The sequence below is a fragment of the Mirounga angustirostris genome, unplaced genomic scaffold (genome assembly GCF_029215605.1).
Source record: "Mirounga angustirostris isolate CCGP_5_RB_7025 unplaced genomic scaffold, mMirAng1.0.hap1 SCAF_17, whole genome shotgun sequence".
Classification (NCBI taxonomy): Eukaryota; Metazoa; Chordata; class Mammalia; order Carnivora; family Phocidae; genus Mirounga; species Mirounga angustirostris.
In genome coordinates, this window is record NW_026991725.1 from 43,072,867 (window position 1) to 43,091,819 (window position 18,953).

Below are 18,953 nucleotides of genomic sequence, written 5' to 3' on the forward strand. Positions count from 1 at the left end.
TGTCTCCTAGGATTCCCGGCCGGCTGAATGACCGGAGGACCCCTCTGGGAGAACTGAACTGGATCTTCACGGCAATCACAGACACCATCGCATGGAATGTGCTCCCTCGGGGTGAGGTTGCCCGGGCCGGGCAGGGGCAGGGGAGGGCTGCTGCCTTGCAGTTGGGAGATGCTGGCCCTTGGAATGAGGGAGGCGAAATGGAAGCAAGGAGGTCTTGTCGGTGGGGAAAGCTGAGGGGGCAGGAGGAGGAGGAGGCAAGAGCCTCCAGAGGTTTCCGTGAGTCACCATGGGTCAGGCACCACGAACAGTGTGGACACTAAGCCCCACCTGAGCTTTCACTCGACATTAGTGTATTCTTTTCTAGGTGGACTCAGGACTCACTTTTCTTCATAAAAATAGGCGTGACGATCCAGATTTTTTAAAACCAGATTTCTTAAAACCAGCTATTATGAGACTTGTTGTATTTTTTTCATTAATGACTGGCTGGGGTTTGGTGTTTGTACTTAATGCATGTGAATGTGTGTGTATCACCAGTGGGAAAAGTGCCTATTAGGCCAACCTGCTTGTAAAAAATTCTGATGGAAGTAAATTTGTGTATTTGGCTTTAAACGCTAGATGTGAGTCACTGAAGATACCTTTTTCTGTTTTATCTGCCCTCAGATCTCTTCCAAAAGCTCTTCAGACAGGACCTGTTGGTGGCTAGTCTGTTTCGAAATTTTCTCCTGGCAGAAAGGATCATGAGGTCCTATAACTGCACCCCCGTCAGCAGCCCACGCCTGCCCCCCACTTACATGCACGCAATGTGGTAAGTGTCCTGGCCAGGCTGTACCCAACGATGCGACGTTCTCTAAATGGCTTGGTTTCTGTCCATCTCTACGGTAGGACAAGTTTAATGGAATTACGTGAAGCAAAATAGGAAGACTTGCCACCAACTTGGAGACCCAAGTGGCGTTAACAAGTAGGTAAAGTCCTCTCTAAAGCTTTCAGCAAATGGGAAACGTGTCTCCTTCGGGGCGCAGGTGCCTTGGAGGGTCTTTGAAGATGGAGCTGGACAAGCACCCCCAGATGTAACCGATCCTGTAACTCGGGGCAGGAGAGGCTCGTACGTGAGCTTCTAACCCTGCAGGGACCAGTACTGAGAGGAGAAACTGCCGGCGGGTTATGAAGTACGTCAGATTTCTCCACCTGATTAAGACTGTTGGATTCGTGACCAGCTAACGTGTGTGCTTACGTCACAGAAGCACACACATGTGCACACCCCGCACACGGGTGAGGTCTTCATGACCATTGATCATAGTCCCCCCAAATGGGACTGTTGCTGCTTATGCTCCTGTAAGAGTGGTAACAAGGGTACTGCTGTGAATTGTCTGTAATTCATGTATCGTATCAGAAGGCGTCGGTTCCTTCCTGTTTCCTCGTTTTTGTACCACGAGCAGTTTGGAGCCGTACGAAAACGGGGTGATAGCAGAGGAGAAGTGGGTCTGAGTTGTGTCCGTCCATGGGAGAAGCCCTAATGCAGATACTTAAAAACAGCATGTGACTCACGGTGTATTTTCACGGCCAGGCTTGTTTCCGCTAGTGATTTTTTTTTTTAATATGTGCCTGACCGCTTTCCCCCGACACTGAAAACCTGGAGAACTAAGGACAGGTTTGTGGACTCACTGCCCTCCTCCACTGAAGGGAAATCAGGAAGGAATATCCTCTGTGAGGTAAATCGGGGCGTGCTGTGCTGGGCAGAGCAGCGGACTATACACAGAGAGTTGGAACATGCATCATCCGCACTTGCTTCCAGAGTTTATAGAGTAAAGCAGCGCGGCCGTGGGAGGCACAGGCCAGGGCAGAATCACCGTGCGTCAAGGAGGTCGTGTGCGCACGGAATGGTGGAGCGCAGTTCGCTCCCGCTGCTCCACGGGCCGGAATTGGGAGGGTGCTCAAAGCCCTTCCTGGTACGTAGAGTGAATCGTTAGAGTAAAGACAGACGTTTCTGGAAGATTGGATCCTCAAAACAGCCTTCTCCCTTAAGAAAAGTGATGTCTTGAATCCTGTCTCTTTCTTCTGAACCAGGTTTTTATAAAACATTTATTATTAAAAAAAGGGAAGAAAAGGGAAAAAAAACCACATGGGGTCAGTGCCACGTGTGGTCTTGGGAGGAAAACTGGGGAAGCCATAGGAAATGGGCACCACACCAGCTGCCCAGTGACATGCCCTCCAGGCCACAGGGCCCCGTGGGCCGAGCGGGTTCCTTGTGAGATGGAGACGTGAGTGGGCGCAAGGCACTGACTGTCAGAGGGAAGTGGCCTGCGTCCTCCTGTCCCCTTCTACCCGAGCCCTAGCACAGCCCCCCAGTGTGTTCCTGTTAGCGCACGCTTCTCTGGCTGTAGAAACACCTCCTGTAAGATAGGCTCAGTGGCATGGAGTAAAAAACCCCGTCGTGCAAGATGGCAAAGACCAGGACCAGAGCAGTGAGCAGACCGCGCGGACGGGGCCGGAGTGAGGGCGGCCGGGGAAGGAGGCAGGTGCAGACAGCCAGCCTCCACTCATCTTCACTGATGCCTTTCCCCAGGATTGGCCTCTTAGCATGTTTCTGAACTTGGGAGCTTGTGTAAGAACTGCTTAAGGTCCAGAATTTAGACGTGATCGTGATCCCACCATCACTGTTAAGGATACCTTTTCTTGCTGGCACCAAAGGCTGGGAATATGGCCCTTTCTCCTGCGAAGTTAGCTCCTGTGAATCTCATAAAGCATGTGTATTTATGTGTTGTGCACAGAAACGTGAATGATACAGCGATCCACAGAGCCCCACGTGAAGGTGGGGAGAGCCTCGCGGTATTCTGAGGCAGGTGGAATGCTAGCAGCCATCTCTGTACACCCGGGCTGTCCCCCTCTCTTGGTCTGGCCTCCCTGAGCACTTCAGGCCCCTGTGCGGCTAGAACATACCCTGAAGCCTGGGTCTCGAAGCTCACTCAGCCTTCACGGTCCCCCATCGTGCAGAGCGTCCTCTGGCCTGCTGCCCTCCTGCTCCCTGTCAGGTGCATTCCAGCTGTGGCAGGTTGGACTCGCACCAGAGCTGGTGCTTGGCACCAGGTGCTGTTGGGGAGTGCTCCCAGACCAGACCTGGCACGGGAGGCGGCAGGGTTGGGCAGAGAGGAAAGTCAACCGGCAGCACGGTCTTGGCGGCCCCACTGAGCCGACCCTTGACCCTGTGCTGCTCGGAGGATGGGGTGACCCTTCAGAACAGTTCTCGTCATCCTGAGAGGGCCATGCCGCTGTGCTGGGCTCCCGCTGTCTTATGGGTCCTTTCTGAGAGGCGGAAGCGTGAAGTGGAATTGGGTCTCCTCGAGGCCTCCAACTTCCTGTCTCCTGTCCAGCCTGTTTCCTTAAAGCACATACTTTTTCCTCATCCAGAAAAATGAGCCTCTTTCCAGTTGGTTCTATGGCGCTTGTCACCAGAACCTACGAGGTCTGTCACAGGGACCACAGGACGGTCCAGCTCCCACCAGCTGCTGGGAGTGAATTTTGTTCACATGAGCGTGTCCATAGAAGTCAGATTGTGACAGTGCCATCCCAGTGCTCCCAAGCTGAGGACAGACGCCGCCCTGCCGCCTTGTGATCATCCCATGGAAGGAGTCCCTCCAGCGGGAAAAGAGGGAGGGGACAGAGATACACCTCCTCTCTCGCCCTCCTTCCTCCTTCCTCTCCAGCCTGTTTTGCTATGCGTTATGGTCTTTCCATAATGTAGTTCAATAGACACTTTTGGAGGAAAGATTTAAGGTAAAAGCAAGCCAGAGAGGAGAAGCGTAAGCACTCCTTGGTGGCTGCCGACGGTGGGCCTTGCTGTCTCCAGCAGCTCTGGGCCCCAGTATGGAGGACCCTGTGGACCGGCTGTGGCTGGTGGGTTTGGTTTTCCCTTCATGGCCAAGGGAACTTAGGTGCTTTGGATTTTTTTTCCTTTTCTCTTTGAACCTGAACCTTAAGTATATATCTTGTGTGCCCTTCGGGTGTTTCACGTGAAAGGAAGAAGCCATTTTGTCAGCTCTCCACCTGGTGGGAAGGGACAGGTGAGGCGTCCGTGGCTCCCACTGAACTCAGGCTTAGCACAGGAAGGGCGACTAAAAGCCAGGGCCCCTGTGCCAAAATGAAAGGGAACACAGGAACCAGCCAACAAACTAAATGCATGTTGTGAGAAAGCCTGTTGGCTTTCTCCAACAGATGCAGTCTTCTATTTAGAAATAGAAATCCTGCAGTCTGAAGAAGAGTCACGGAATATATTCATTACCTGTTGCTGAACAGCCACACTCCTGCACGTTGTGTGGCTTAAAGCACACATGGTTATGATGTTTCTGTGGGGCGGGGGGCTGGTTTGCCAGGGGCCTCACCAGGCTGCAAGGACCCACAGTCCCTGCCACGTGGAGTCCCCTGTGTGCCTCGAGCCTCCTCAGCCAGCAAGGGCACGGCAGTCTTACACGCTTTGACATAGCATTGGGGACAGCATCCCCTTTGCTGAATTTTGTTGGAAGTCAGTCCCAGGCCCGTCCGAGGGGCGCCCGGGAGGCAGGCATCCTGGCGGCCACCGTCAGTCTGTAGCATGAGCAGCATCTTACTGCAGGCAGACAGCTGGAGAGTCCGTGGGAATTATGTGCAGAAGGCAGGGTGTGGGCGGGTGACAGGATGGTGTGTCGTGGTCTTTACTGAGGCAGAGACACAGACAAGTCACAGCAGAAGATCAAAAGGTGCTGGATATAAAAATAATCACACCAGTGACGTCCTATGGGTCGTATGTTGTAAATGCTTTCCATGTACTAAGTCATGCCCCTCGTGACAGACATGTTATTGCCAACAGCCCCATTTTGCAGGTGAGCATGTGAGACGCAGGGAGGTGAGCAAGTAGCCACACGGTGGGCCCGGCCACGACCGACGGGCAGTGCAGGCCCAGATGGCTGCGCGCGGACTTGTCAGTACGTATGTGTACATGCACGCAGGCTTCTAGATGTGTGACAGGGACGCGGGTAGACACCGGGTAGTCACAGTATCTCCGTCATCTGTCAGGAAGCTGTCATGGTGGAGGAGTGGCCCTGGGCCCTGCTGGGTGAGGCAGGGCAGCTGGATTCCACCAGAAGGACCTTGCTGCCCAAATCCCTTCTGTAGTTCACATTCAGCTCAGCCCCCTCCCATGCCGGGGTTCAGCCAGCCTCACCTGCGGGGACAGAGCTCTGGGCCTCTTCCTTCAGCTGGACATTGGAAGTGGCCTGGCATCAGCAACCATTCTGGAATCTGATTTGTCTTGCCGTGTCCTACCCATGAATGCCTTGGAACCACCCGACCCTGCACCTCTGCCCTCGGTCATGGCCTTGCTGGCCTCAGGCTCCCTGGTCCCTGCCCCTGCCTGTGCCGTCCACTTTGCATCCTCCTGTCCCAGCTCGGGGGGGTGATTCGGCAGGTGCTGAGGAAAAACCAAGGAACATGAGACATTCTGAAAGATTTTGACAAATCCATTTGTCAGAATTTTAGAAGGGAGAAATGGGACTAACCCTGGTACCTAACAGAGCAGGTGTGTAATTAAGGTATGTGTACTTGAAAGAGCGTAAGCACTCTTAAAATCATGTTTGTGGAAATTATTTACTAGTAGGCAAAATGTGTTAGGTGACAAGAGCAGACCCCAAGCTGTAGCAACAACAGAATCCCATCCCCGTTACGATCTATATCATGTGCAGAGAAAAAGAACAGAGTGGCGACCTGGGGCTGGGCGAGTGGTGGGGCGCCTGGGCCTTGGAGCAGAGGGCGGGCTCTCCATTTTAAAGGTCGGCAGATAATTGCTTTTGCAATTTAAAGTCTGTATCTAGATTTCTTTTAAGCTTTTGAGACACCGAAAGCTATTTTTTAACAAGTGAGTCATTATAATTAAGGCATTATTTGTCAAAATACAAAACTGGAGATAGAAGAAATGTTGAGCACTTCTTTGCACAAAACGTGTGTGACTGGTAGAATCCCTTAAGGTTTGGTGCTGGGACTTGGTCTCACTTGATATGTTTCAAATGTTGTGACAAGAGCTGGTTAAAATTCCAAGCTGGAAATCACGCACACACATTAGACTCAGTCCCGAGTTTGTACGGCCAGTAGGGTTTTCCTTGAAACAGTCCATTGTGTGGAGAGCTTGCACCCCGGCCAAGCACAGGGCACTGGGTGGGCCTCATAAAGGTTTTAAAAAGCCACTCTAGAAAAGTATGAAATAATGCCCAAATGTCTATTGACTGTCAGGTCCTGGGGACCCAGCCTGGGAAAGACCAGCACAGCCTTTGTCGTCATGGAGCTTGAACACAGCTGAGGAGCACTCGTAAAGAACAGCCTTTCTGTGGAGGGATGGGCCCTGGTCAGAAGGAGGCTGGGGACTCCTTGGCCCTGTGCCCTCAGCAGAACCCAAGAGGCTCCTGGGACCAGAGCAAAACAGCCTACTGGGCAGCTTCCCCACAAAGCTTCCGGTCCGCCCGCACCAGCCCTGCCTGGGAGCTCTGAGTCCTGACTCACCTCCCCATACCTGTCGGCGTCCTGGCCTGGTCGAGCAGCCCGTGTCCAGTGCGAGTGCGAGTGTCCTGTCTGAGCCCGAGGAGATGGAGGTGGGCAAAGCCCCAGGGTGCACTGGGCTTAGATGTGGAGACACCCAAACATCAAAAATGCGGTCTCGCCCCAAAGGGGATTGCAGCCTAGAGGAGGGGGTTGTCCTGCAGTGCATGTGCTGCAAGGAAGAGTGCCCATGGCTCACAGAAGCAGGAGGACACGCAGATGATGGAATGCTGGGCCACGTCCTGCAGGCGAGAGGAGGGCTGTGGTTGGGAGAGCCGAGAAGTGGAACCCCCCGGAGCAGGAGGCAGGGGTATGGCTGTGGCCGGAGCTGCAGAGAATGAGCCTCATGTGCTTGTGGCGAGCGGGGCGGGCCAGGAGCCAGGACCCCGGCCGATGAGGCCGATGATGCGGGAGGAATGGCGTCAGGAGCGGCTGGGATTGAGCAGCATGTTGCGTTGGGGTCCTGGCCGTGGTGGTGTGGCTTGATGCGAGGAGCCAGATTTCGGAGTGTTTTATCTGCTGAGTTGGACAGGGCTTGGTGACCGATTACATCCAGGGTATGAAGGACAGGCTGGACAGTGGGACCTCTCCAGGGCTCTGCCTGGAAAGTGCTGCCCGTGACCAACCCCGAGAGCAGGCCCACGGGCAGCGGGAGGTGCTGGAGCGAGCTCCGCGGTGAGCCTGCTGGGCGTGCGTCCAGCAGACCCTGGAAGTGCGAAGGTTCAGGGCAGTTCACGTGCAGGTGACAGTGTGAATGGTTGACATTTGTTGAGCACCAACTAAGTGCCAGGCCCTTTACCGGGTGTTTAGCGTGCATTATCTTACTATTCCTTGACAGTCTGGCGACAGACCTTCTTTTCTCAGCTTAGTGCACGAGGGAACGGGCTTGGGAGGCAGGTGTGGCGTGTCCGGAGCCACTGTCCCTTCCTGGCCAAGAGGGACGACTTGGCATCTCCAAAGCGGGGGGCTCCTCCGTGAGGGCGTGTGGTGGGACAGGAAGCCGCAGCGCGGGCGGTGCTGGACAGGCCGGAGGGTACTGTGGGTGAGTGACCCATCAGGCCGTGTCGAGAGAGGGGACGTGGACTGCCCGGGTTCGTGTCCGTCCCCTGCACAGGGCCCCTCGCACCAGCAGCACACGCAGACTCTGGTCGGAAGGGCCCTGGTGTGCCAGCTGCTGCCTGTGGGAGGAGAACCTCGTCAGGGGTGTGGACCATAGAAGGATGGCTTTGCAGGAAATGTGCAGCGGGGCACAGAGTGGCCCGACTCCCAAGAGTGCGTTCTCTGTTGGGGCAGAATTCGGGGGCAGTGAGCCTTGAAGGGCTTCAGGCAGCAGGAGTGTCCTTGTGCCCGGTCTGCTCCGGTGGCCGACCCTGAAGGGTGTCTGTCGGTCCTGTGGGGCAGTGATGAGGGGCGGGAGGGCCATTGGTCGCGCCAGGTGCTGACGGCAGGGCTGCATCGTTGGCACTCAGCCCCAGTGCTGCTCCTGATGGCAGTTTGAGCCCACAGTAGCTTTTTATTTTTTTTTTTAAGATTTTATTTATTTATATGACAGAGAGAGACAGCGAGAACAGGAACACAAGCAGGGGGAGCAGGAGAGGGAGAAGCAGGCTTCCTGCCGAGCAGGGAGCCCGATGTGGGACTCGATCCCAGGACCCTGGGATCATGACCTGAGCCGAAGGCAGACGCTTAACGACTGAGCTACCCAGGCGCCCCCACAGTAGCTTTTTAAAGAGTAGCCATAAATTCATATTTTCACTTACAACTTCCTTATTTTTTTTTAAAGATTTTATTTATTTATTTGAGAGAGAGAATGAGAGAGAAAGCACATGAGAGGGGGGAGGGTCAGAGGGAGAAGCAGACTCCCCGCCGAGCAGGGAGCCTGATGCGGGACTCGATCCCGGGACTCCAGGATCATGACCTGAGCCAAAGGCAGTCGCTTAACCAACGGAGCCACCCAGGCGCCCCTCCTTATTTTAAAATGTAGATAGCCAGGGGCGCCTGGGTGGCTCCGTTGGTTAAGCATCTAACTCTTGATTTCTGCTCAGGTCAGGATCTCAGGGTCATGAGATCGAGCCCCGTGGGGGGCTCTGTGCTCAGCGGGGAGCGTGCTTGGGATTTTCTCTCCCTCTCCCATGCCTGCCCCCCGCACACATGCACATGTGTTCTCTATTTCTCTCACATAAATAAGTAAATCTAAATACATACATACATATGTACGTATGTTCATAGCCAGTACAGTACTTTGAAAAAACTTTTTGAGGACCAGACCAAACCCATGGGGGACCCATTGCAGCCCGCTAGGGACACTTCGGGAGACCACGACCATGGATTCCCTTGGGGTAGAAGTGGGAATTCAGCACCTTGGTGCCCCCCGGGCCCTTGAAGCCTGGTAGGCATGTGGTGGGAAGGCATCCATGGTGGTGCCGCCTGCCCACATCTTGGCACGACGGCCTGCACTCCTTCCATGAGCCCATCCTGCTTCACTGTGCGCATCCAAGGGTCCTCTCCAATTGGAATCTTTTTTTGAAAGGCTTGAGATCATGGCTTCCTATCCTGATATGCTGAGAAATGCCGTGTAAGTAAAACTACAGGGTTCTCTTACAGAAATCAGTGGTGATGAGATTTCCAAGGAGGAGAGTCGTGTGCGTACAACACACGGTTCCTCCAGATGGGATTTTCCTAACGACAGTGCCAGCATGAGTCTGTGGCCAAAGAGTAAACATTAGTCAATCCCATTAAATGCTGAAAATTATACCATTAACCGACTTTGATAAGGAGCTGAATGTGAAATCAGGCTGTAGATTTCAAGAAGGAGATGCTTGTAGGAACATAATGAAGCAGTAATGGCCAGAAATGTCGTCTGGTTGATCAGTTGCCCTCGGCGCCTGGTGGCCTCTCCCAGTGCAGGCCCTCCCGGCTCCCGCATCTGTGCCGAGGCAGCACCATGGTCCTGGGCTCCTGGATGAGCAGCTGGCCTGCCACGGGACCCACCATGCTGGCGCTCCCTCCCGTCACTGCCACCAAAGCACGTGGAGACACAGGGGTTTCTGGCCAGGGCAAATTCCTTGAGCACACACAGAATTCAAGGGGATTCACCCAGTGGTAAATAGACTCCACCACCCCCCACATTAGGAGTGATGCCAGTTTTTAAAATGGTTTTCCCAAGTTCTCTGTCAAAAGTGACCCAAGTCCTGGACCCCTTGTATTGACTGGCTTTAACGTCCACCTGCGGCTTTCCCATGGGGCCATTTTGGACGAGCCTTGCTCTCCGTTCATACCAGGGGCAGCTAGAACACCCACACAGACAGTCTTTGCTTCCCAGGGGGTGTCCACGGTGACAAAGTCTTGGTCCCATACACAACTCGCCCACACACTAAAAAAACCGACACGCGTAAAGGTGGGAAGAGAGCACGAAGGTCAGGCTTGCATGTTTCCTCTCTCTTTCCGGGGCTTGGGGGAAGTGTTTGTCTGCACTTGCATTTCCCAGACATGGGGTGTCAGCCCTGCTTTGGCTCCGGTTCCTGCGCTTGCTAAGATGGTTTCTAAGGAGATGAGCACAGGCGTGCTTTCTGGACTGTCCTGGTGTTCCAGATGAATTTAGCAGGAAGGCTTCAAGTTCAGCCATGCTACCCCAGTGGAGATCTAGGGAGTAGGAAACCACCTGAGATGGTGATAATCTTTATTTCTTTATAAAGTCAAAGTCAGTGGTCAGAAATACGGGGTATAAATACCGGGTCAGGCAGTGATGTGGGGCCTGCAGCCTCACCCCTGCTGATACGCTGACTCGGCTGCAGTGGGAAGCCTCCTCCCCCTCCCCTGCCGGAGGATAGAGCTAGTGGTTGAAATACAGGTTAGTTGGCAATGCAGAATCCAGTGGCTTCGTGAGGGAGAGTCTCTTTCCACGTAGCCTGAGTGTGAGCTGCCGGGACCCGGGCTTCCGGCTGCCCTGCAGTGGCAACCCGTGGGCAGAGCTCGTTTCTGCTGTCGCCTGGTGGCTGTTTCTCATGCACCTCAGCCAGGGAGGCGGGGAACGCCCCGGGTGGCAGGTGTCTGGCTCACACTCCTGTCCATACAGGAAGTGAGGGAACAGGCGGTGGGATCAGGTGCAGAGGTGGGAGAACATGAGGCTCAGACACCAAGAAGGTCATGCTCAGCTGTGCTCAGGTTCTGCCGAGGCGACTGGGTGCTCGCTGCTTGCGTGGGCTTACAGCAGAGCTGGTTTGGTGACAAAACACATGAAAACAGTGCCCCTTGCTCCTTCTCCCCCTCCTTGTAAATAGGCCAGAGCTGTGCGTTCCCAGGGAGCCCACAGCCAAGGCTGTTGGAGAGAGCGCCTGCAATAAATAACGTGCCGTCCAGTTATATAGTCCTTGGATGGTGATGGAGAAGTTGAATTTTGAGCAGGGGAAAGAAGGGAACAAAGCCAAGCAGAAATTGAGGTTAAGACACAACGTAATCTACATTTGCACTTTACTTCAGGCGGGGCGCTAATGATGAAGCGCTCGGCGTGGGCTCCTGTTGAATTTTTGATGTGAAGCCATCAGGGACTCGTTCTCCTTCACTTTCGATTTCTGCAGGTCCCGAAACCTCGCCTCTCTCCACAGTAATAACCTGTGCTTTCCGTTCCCGTCGAGGGCGCCTCTCCCGCTGAGCGATGGCTGCAGATGGAGGCCGCGCAATCTTGGAAGGCTCTTCTGCCAGCCCACTCCTTGGGCGGCTGCCATCAGAGGCCCGTTTCCTGAAAACCCGAGCTCTTGCCTGCACGGCACGTTTTCCGGGCAGTGACTCATGGAGCAGCCCACAGCGCAGGGAACCACTGCTCCACACCACCGGGATCGGATCAGCCGGTCAGGCTGTCGCCACTCCCCCCCCCCCCCCCACGATGTGCCGGTGCAGCCGCTTCGTGGGCAGTGGGAAGTGTGAACGCAGACACCCTCCCGGGTTGGCGCTTGCCGGGGCGCCAGAGCGCACGGAGCCCGGCAGCCCACCGCCACGGCCTCAGGCTTCCCAGGATTCACGTTCCCACTCTCCCTGAGTGAGAACCCGAATTAAGACTCCACATTCATTTCGATCTTACCCTAGAAAATGCAGCCGGCTTTAGCCAACTGAAAGGACGCTGGCAGAGAGCGCCACTGTGCTGCTGGGCTTTCGTGGGAGCTCAGGTCCCCTGAGTGGACCTTTCCCCTCGTAAGCACCAACAGCCAGAGGCCTGGAGAGGGTCACCGGCCTGCTGCAGCTCCACGCGCACCGGTCATCACGTTTGACCGTCCGGCTTCCGTAGGTCTTCGATGTTCTCCCGAGTGCTGCCATTTTCAGCACCGTGGGCCAAGTCCCTTTTCTCTCTCACTCACACAGCTGTGTCCCTCTCTCCATGGCCCTGAGCAGCTTCTCTGCCTCGCTCTCAGCTCCGGGGCTCCCTGCCATGTTCGCAGCCCCCAGAGTCCCTGTCACAAATGAAACATCCTGGGTGCTTGAGGACTCACTTCCGGGAGCTGTCAGGCTGGCCAGTGCTGACGCAGAGCACACTCTCGGAAGGACTGTCACCACCCCCCCACCCCTCCCCACCCCGGCCCTGATGGGGCTCCACGGGGCTTTCACTCTCTGGAGGGAGGGAGCCGGCATCAGGAGACCTCCTGGTGGCCTCTCCCAGTGCAGCCTGGTTCCCCCAATACTCTGTCCCTAACACCCAGCCAGGACCATGGACAGCTGCCGGGGGTGGGGCCCTTTTCGGGGTAGGATTCTTCCTGCCTCGTGATCTTGGTGAGCTGGGGCTGAGAGAGGGCAGGGCGCTGCCTATCTAGGCATGGTTCCCAGGCACGCCCATAGCGCTGTAGCTGACTGCTGGGGCCCAGAGCCAGGCTTCGCAGCCAGCGCCCTGGACACCCCCCTGCGCCCACTTCACACTTCCCTGCCCCCAGCTTGTACACACTTTCTTCCAACTCCTGAAGTTCAAAGTTTTTATTTGATTAAAGTCAAGGAATTTTTATAGGGTTTAATTGCAGTAATTGACTCTGCTTCTGTCTAACAAAGAGCAGATATCTCCCTCAGCGCTGCTGAAGAACCATTTCGCCTGCAGCCTGGGCACTTATGGAGCATATGGGAACTATTTATTGCCTGTTCTTTGAGGCACTTTTGATTACGCGCTGATTGCCTCTTAATTAGATTGGTGGGGGAAGGGCGTGCTTGTTCAGAGGGGCCGGTCGGGAAAACTGGAATATATTCCATGTATTTCAGTAATGACAGAGAGCCCTCTAGGCTTTTGTTTGTCTTACACATTTCCTGTGTTTCTGGTTGTTTACATTTTTCATTCCCAGTGTGGTCGTCTCTGGGGATGTGGAGAAACGGGGCCGCCAGTCTCATAAACAGTAGGTGGAATCCCACCTCTCCGGAACTTCCCTGGGAGGAGAGGCGGCCGTGCTGAAAACCAGATCTGCGTGCTGATCCCCACTTTGTCTCCATGAGGAAGGGAAGGGGCAGAGCAGGGGCGAAGGAACCCCTGTGTCCCCAGTGTCCATGCTTCCATCCGTGGCTGTAGAGAGAGGGAGGTGATCATCTGCATCAGTTTAGAACTAACACTGAACGCTATGAGCATCCCTTGTTGATCGGGGCCCCACCAGGGCGCCTGCTACCCCAGGTCTCCCAAGAACCCGGGGAGCTGGAGCCACATGCGCCGGAGCCAGGCCAGCAGGTGCTCTCGCCATGTTGTACGTGTTTTGAGCCAGGTCCCGATGCCTTGAGAAACCGGTGGAGAGGTGGCCAGGGTCACACATGGGAGAGACTTGCTATCCCCTCAAATAAGCACTGCCAGCCTCGTCCCCGAGAGGCTCCCGTGGGCACAGGTCCAGGCCCTGCACTGGGCAGGGTGGTGGTGCAGGGCCAGTCCTGACTCTGGGGCGGAGGGACGCTCAGGACGGGGGGTCCACTGACGGACCCACCTCCTTCTGGCACCACACTGGCCGTTGCTGATGAAGCAGCATGGGGTATTTGTGCCCCTGTCACTGTCCAGCCACCGCGGGGCCACGGCTGCTCTGTGGGTGTGGGCAGCCTGTTGCCATCAAGTGCGGGGCTGAAGCTACAGTGAAAGTGAGGCGAGTCCCTTTAGTTTTCCCAAGCTCTTCTCATGTAAATTTGAAGAGAACCAATGTTAAATAAACAAATGGCTCTAGTGGGCTTCCAGATGTCTTCCTGCTTCTCCTGAGGACCCGCGGCCATGGCTCCGCCCAGACGCAACCAGGGCCTCTCCCGGAGAAGCGGTCAGTAAGGCCTCTGTTCTCTCCGCAGGCAAGCCTGGGACCTTGCCGTCGACATTTGCCTCTCTCAGCTGCCAACCATCATCGAGGAAGGCACCGCATTTCGGGTGAGTCCCGAGAAGGGCATCCGCGTGGTCCACCAGGGGGGCTCTGTCCCTGGGCCCCTGGTCTGCAGAGCCCCTAGGGCTCTGGGTCGTCAGATTTTCTTCGCCCGCCTGGGAAAAGGTGCCGTTAGTGGAAGTTTGAAAGATTACATCAGCCAGGGGTTCGAGATTTTGAAATGGTGAGCTCAGGAAATGTTCTCTCTTAAAAGTGATGTTCTTGTCAATCTGCTTTTCTTAACGCACGCTCCCTGACCCCGTGTTCCAGGCTCTGCCTTTTAACTGGAATGGATTATGGGTTTCCCAAAACTCCTGACTAGAACCTGAGGGTGTAAAGCTCAGCACTGAGGGAACATCTGGTCCCCAGGCCTCTCAGGGGACTGACTCACCAGGGGTCGCACAGCCCCTCACTCAGAGTCACCCTTGCTTCATCTGCTTCCCGGCCTCTGTGTTTTCATTCAGGATTCATGTATCGAGTCGGAGTGCATGGGCACCAGACCCAGCCCCTCCCTCAAGGGCCCTGAGGAAGGAGGAGGGTCACTCACGTCTGCGCACATGCACCTTCTGACCCCAAGGGTCAGGGAGGCTTCCAGGTCTGGGAGGTCCAGGGCAGCAGAGCAAAGTGAGTGGCTCTAGGCCATGGAGGGTGGGGCTGGAGGGTCAGAGCCACTGGCTTTCTCTACCCACACCTTCATCTCTGACCCCACTCAAGACTACAGGGGCAGGCTCGCTCCCCAGTGCCTCAGTTTCCTCGTTTTACAGGGGAATCAGGGTGGTTTGCAATTAAAGGGGCATAGGAGGACTAAAGGAGTTCATACAGGCTGAGTGCTCAGGTCAGGCATGGGGTGTGGAGGGTACACGTATGTGTATGTGTGTATCTCTGTGGGATGTCTGTGTACATGTGTGCATATCTGTGTGGTGTGTGTGTGTACGTGTAACTCCTCAGATGATCTTGACGTCCCTGGTGGGGGTGATGAGCTAAGAGGCCTCCCTCTCTTATCTCCTATTTCCTTCTTCTTTATTACTTGACATTTTTCACATTTTATTTTGAAAACTTCCAAACCTACAGCACTGTTGAGAGGATTGTACAGTGAGCGCCTGTATGCCCACCACTTAGTCCTGCCGTCAACATTTGCCACACTTGCTGGAGCATATCCATCCCTCTCTCCAGCTGCCCTTTTTTTTTTTTTTTTTTAAACACACTCACAAGTTACGTTGCAGACTGCCTTGCATTTTTAAACCCTGAAGAGGAAGCTGGCAGAGCCTTCACTCGGCTCTCACCAGTGTGCTTGGCATCAGCCGGGGGTCCCCTTCCCGTTGGACCTAAGCTCTGAGGCAGGGACCGGGCTTGAGCACAGTCACAGGGGTCCGTGGGGACAGCCCTGGCCTCCCCTCCACCACAGTGGGGTAGCCCTCCCCGGTGCCTCAGCTCGCCAAAGGAGGCCAGGGCCTGTCGCCATAGCATGTGTTTGGAAAACCTAACATGATTTTGGCTTTTTGTACGGTGTAATGTTTTACTTTGTACCCTTAGAGAATCAGAACTATATAGTCGCATGTAAAATAACACAGTCTCTGTATTATTATCCTTCCGCTCCAGTGCCAGGTATGTTTCCAAGGATCTCAGTGCTTCATTTCTAATCTGCTGGAATCAGTATTCTACATGTGGGAATCATTTCCCCCAAATTGTGACAGGGAGGGGTAACTGATGTAGACCACATGCTAGCTTTTTTATTTTGCTTTCACTTTTTTGGGAGCAGAATGTACATAGAGAAAATTGCACGCCGTAAACGTGTGGCTTGAGGAGTTTTTATAATATGAACACACTCAAGTAACTAGCACCCAAATCAAGCGGCTACATGTTAGAAGCTCCCAGAAGGCCCTTCCTGCCACCTTCTACCGGCTTTCCCCTCGGGTAACTACTTTCTTGCCTGGTTTTGTGCACTTGGGTAAATAGAATCCTACAGGATGTATGTAGCCTTTGCATCTGACTGCCTTCGTTCAACACGACGTCTGCTTCCGTGGTTGCAGCTCTCGTCACAGCGTAGGGTTCTCCAGGGGCCATGTACCCCTCCTCTGGCCAGTGGGCATTTTGAGTTTCCAGGTTGCAGCCCCCACAAATAATGCTGGCCAGTGCCAGGCCGAGTCATTAGAGCCTGAGGGAAAGGAGAAATCAGTAATTCTGAGGCTGTCTTTACTTGAAATTTTGATATTTTGTTCATTATGGATTTTCGCATTTTTTTAAATATTGCATTAAAGTATTTTTTAATCTCAATTACTGAGCTTTTTGTTGTGCCTTTAAATCTTGTTCCTAAGGCGAATGCTTCTCTTACTGCAAGCTGGTCCCAGCCCACCCTGGGTGCTGCTAATTTCTTACTTGCCTTTGGTGCATTTATGTCAGGGATACACATTGGGAGTGAAATTTCTGGTCGCCAGCATTCATATGGCCAGTTTTAGTAGATGCTGCCAGGCAGTTTTCCAAAGTGACCGCATCAGTTTACAGTCCTACCCACACCTTGTGAGTGTTTCCGTTGCCCTGTATCCTCATAAATGCTTGATACTTTCTACCCCTTTTTCCCCTTATTTGGCTATTCTGGTTCAGTGTGAGAGGTGTTTCACCGAAATTTTATCTTGTATCTCCCTGATGGTCAATAGTGTTGAGCATTGTTCTGTATTTTCGTTGGCCATTTGAATATCCTCTTTTGTAAACTGCCTGATTGAGTCTTTTGATTGTTCTTTTGTGTGTTTCCTATGGATTTGTAGTGATCGTTTATATCTTCTGAATACAAATCCTTTGTCACTCATTGCGAATATCTTTTTTTCTCTCTCTCTCTCTCTTTTGCTCTGGACTTTATTTTCATTTTTTCAGTATTTTTTTTTCTTGAACAGAAGTTTCTTGTTTTAACATAATCCAATTTGCCAATTTTTTTCTCATGCTTAAGACTTTTGGTATCCTGCTTAAGAAATGTTTACTTTGAGATGCACACCCCTGAGAAGGTGTTCTCTTTTTCTTCTGAAAGCTCGATTGTTTTACTTTTACCCTTAGAACTGCAGTCTGTCTGGGATTAATTATATGGATGGTGTGAAGTAGGGCTCGCGATACGCTTTTCCACACATGGATGTTCAGTTCGCCCAGTGCTATTTACAGCGAATCAGGCGACCATCTTTGTGGGGCTGCTTCTGGGTTCTCTGCTCTGCCCCGTTGGTCACTTTGTCCTTGCATGGGTACTGAGCACGCTTGATTATGAAAGCAATTTTGACAGAGATTACACGGATCCATAGATGGATTTGGGGGCGTCTCTACAATGTTGAGTCTTCCCATCCGTCAACATGACTATAAATAGTATATTCCTAAATGCCATTTACTGTTTTTCTTTGTGTACATAGGGCTTATAGGTGATTTTGTGCAGCAGCTTTATTAAATTCACTACTTTGTTCTAATAATTTTCCTATAAATTACTGGCTTCATCTTAAAACCTTATTGTTAGATACCCTAAAGCAAAGCCCAGCATGTATGTCACTCTTCCAAGGTCAGTAGTTGGGAAGACAGATTTTAGTCAACAATGGAAAGGAGCCCGATGAGAATCAGCATTTGCTGACATAGGGGAGGGGAGGAGCATTTGCACATGGTGGGAAGCATGGATAATGGACTTTCTTGAGGGGCTTAAAGAGAGCCCTCTGCAGGCTGAGTTCTGACACAGGGCTGGAATCCAAATGCTCCTGGCCACTGCGGTTTTATCTCCTCTTCTAAGTGGTGAGGTCATCATGAGGAGCGAGTATGTCACCGTACAGTCAGGATGGCACCAGCCAGTGTCAGTGTGTCTGGACCAGGGACGCCAAGGGGGATGAGGAGGAAGGGTGTTGAGATTAACCGTTTCCTCTCTCTCAACAATGACAGCAAAAGGCTTTCTGGGTTCCCCAGTGGTCAAGTGTGGCTCTTTGTGCCCATCTGGCCCCCCGCTTTTTGTCCTTTCCCCTTGCACCTGTTTTCAGGCCCGGGCCATCTGACCCGTGGGCTGACCGTGGAGTGGCCCACCTGGCCTCAGAATTGTCCTGGGAGGCCCTGGACACATGGCCCCATGACTCAGAGCCTCCATCCAGGCCTGCATGAGCTGTCCTCTGGACGCCCCTCCTGGTCTCCGGTCTCCCCACAATCTGCACAGCAGCATTGACATGATGGAGGTAATCTTGGAGGTCTGGCCCAGGCCCCAGCTCTTAGTCATCGTCAGACGCACGTGGGGCAGCTCTCAGGGTGTTCCCTGGAGCGTCCTTTGGGACGCTGAGCCCCACCTGTGTTGGGGGGCTTCCCCACAATGAGGAGCACACCAAACCTCACTGCGTGTTCCGATGGCAGGCGCTTTCCCTTTGGACAGTTTTGGGTGAAGAGATGAGGAATGCTTGTCCTTCTTGCTGTGCGGAACGGTTTTTTCAGCAGTGAGCTACATGCGAACATCCGTAATTCAAAAACTAACTTGGAAGGAAGGGAAAAGAGCTGGAATGATGTGAATTACCTGAGCTCCCCTCCTCCCTCCCTGTGGGGAGGGAGAGCTTAACGGGGCTGCTGTTTTTAATCAATTGATGAATAATTCACACTTAAAAACAGGAAAGCCGGTTTGGGGGCTCCATCCCAATTCACAGGTTGCCCTCCAGATTTGGTTCACGTGATGCAAGCTGACTTTGCAGGAACATGGATTCCTGGGTGGTGCGTGTCCTCCGCTGGCTTCTCACGTGACAGACTTTTCTAAGGGAGCACTGTGGCTCTGACCACCAGGCTCCTCCGTGGACGGCGTGGAGTGAGCAGGCCTGGGTCTGCCCACGGCTTAGAGTCGTGTAAACACACATGTCCACACAGGTCCACATGTACCAGAACCCCAGGCCACAGCCACATTCCCACCTTCCCGCCCCCCTTCCTTACTCACAGACACACCTCTGAAACAGCCTCACCTTCCCCCGTGGGACAGGGAGGATAGGGATGGGAGGCAGAGATTTATAACTTGGGATTCTTCTTGTTTGGGGCTCAGGGACAGCAGAACTGTGTGTTAGGTGA

The 18,953-nt window shown here is 53.6% G+C and overlaps 1 protein-coding gene across 6 annotated transcripts in view; it reads left to right on the forward strand.

Moving 5' to 3' along the window:
• Window positions 1-18,953, forward strand: part of RPTOR (regulatory associated protein of MTOR complex 1) — a 319,684-nt gene that overhangs the window by 207,420 nt on the left and 93,311 nt on the right. For all 6 annotated transcript variants that reach the window (XM_064582472.1, XM_064582474.1, XM_064582473.1 and 3 more), the window contains 3 exons: window positions 11-111; window positions 661-805; window positions 13,840-13,915. In XM_064582472.1, coding sequence (XP_064438542.1) covers window positions 11-111; window positions 661-805; window positions 13,840-13,915 — 322 coding nt within the window. The remainder of the gene's footprint in view (window positions 1-10; window positions 112-660; window positions 806-13,839; window positions 13,916-18,953) is intronic.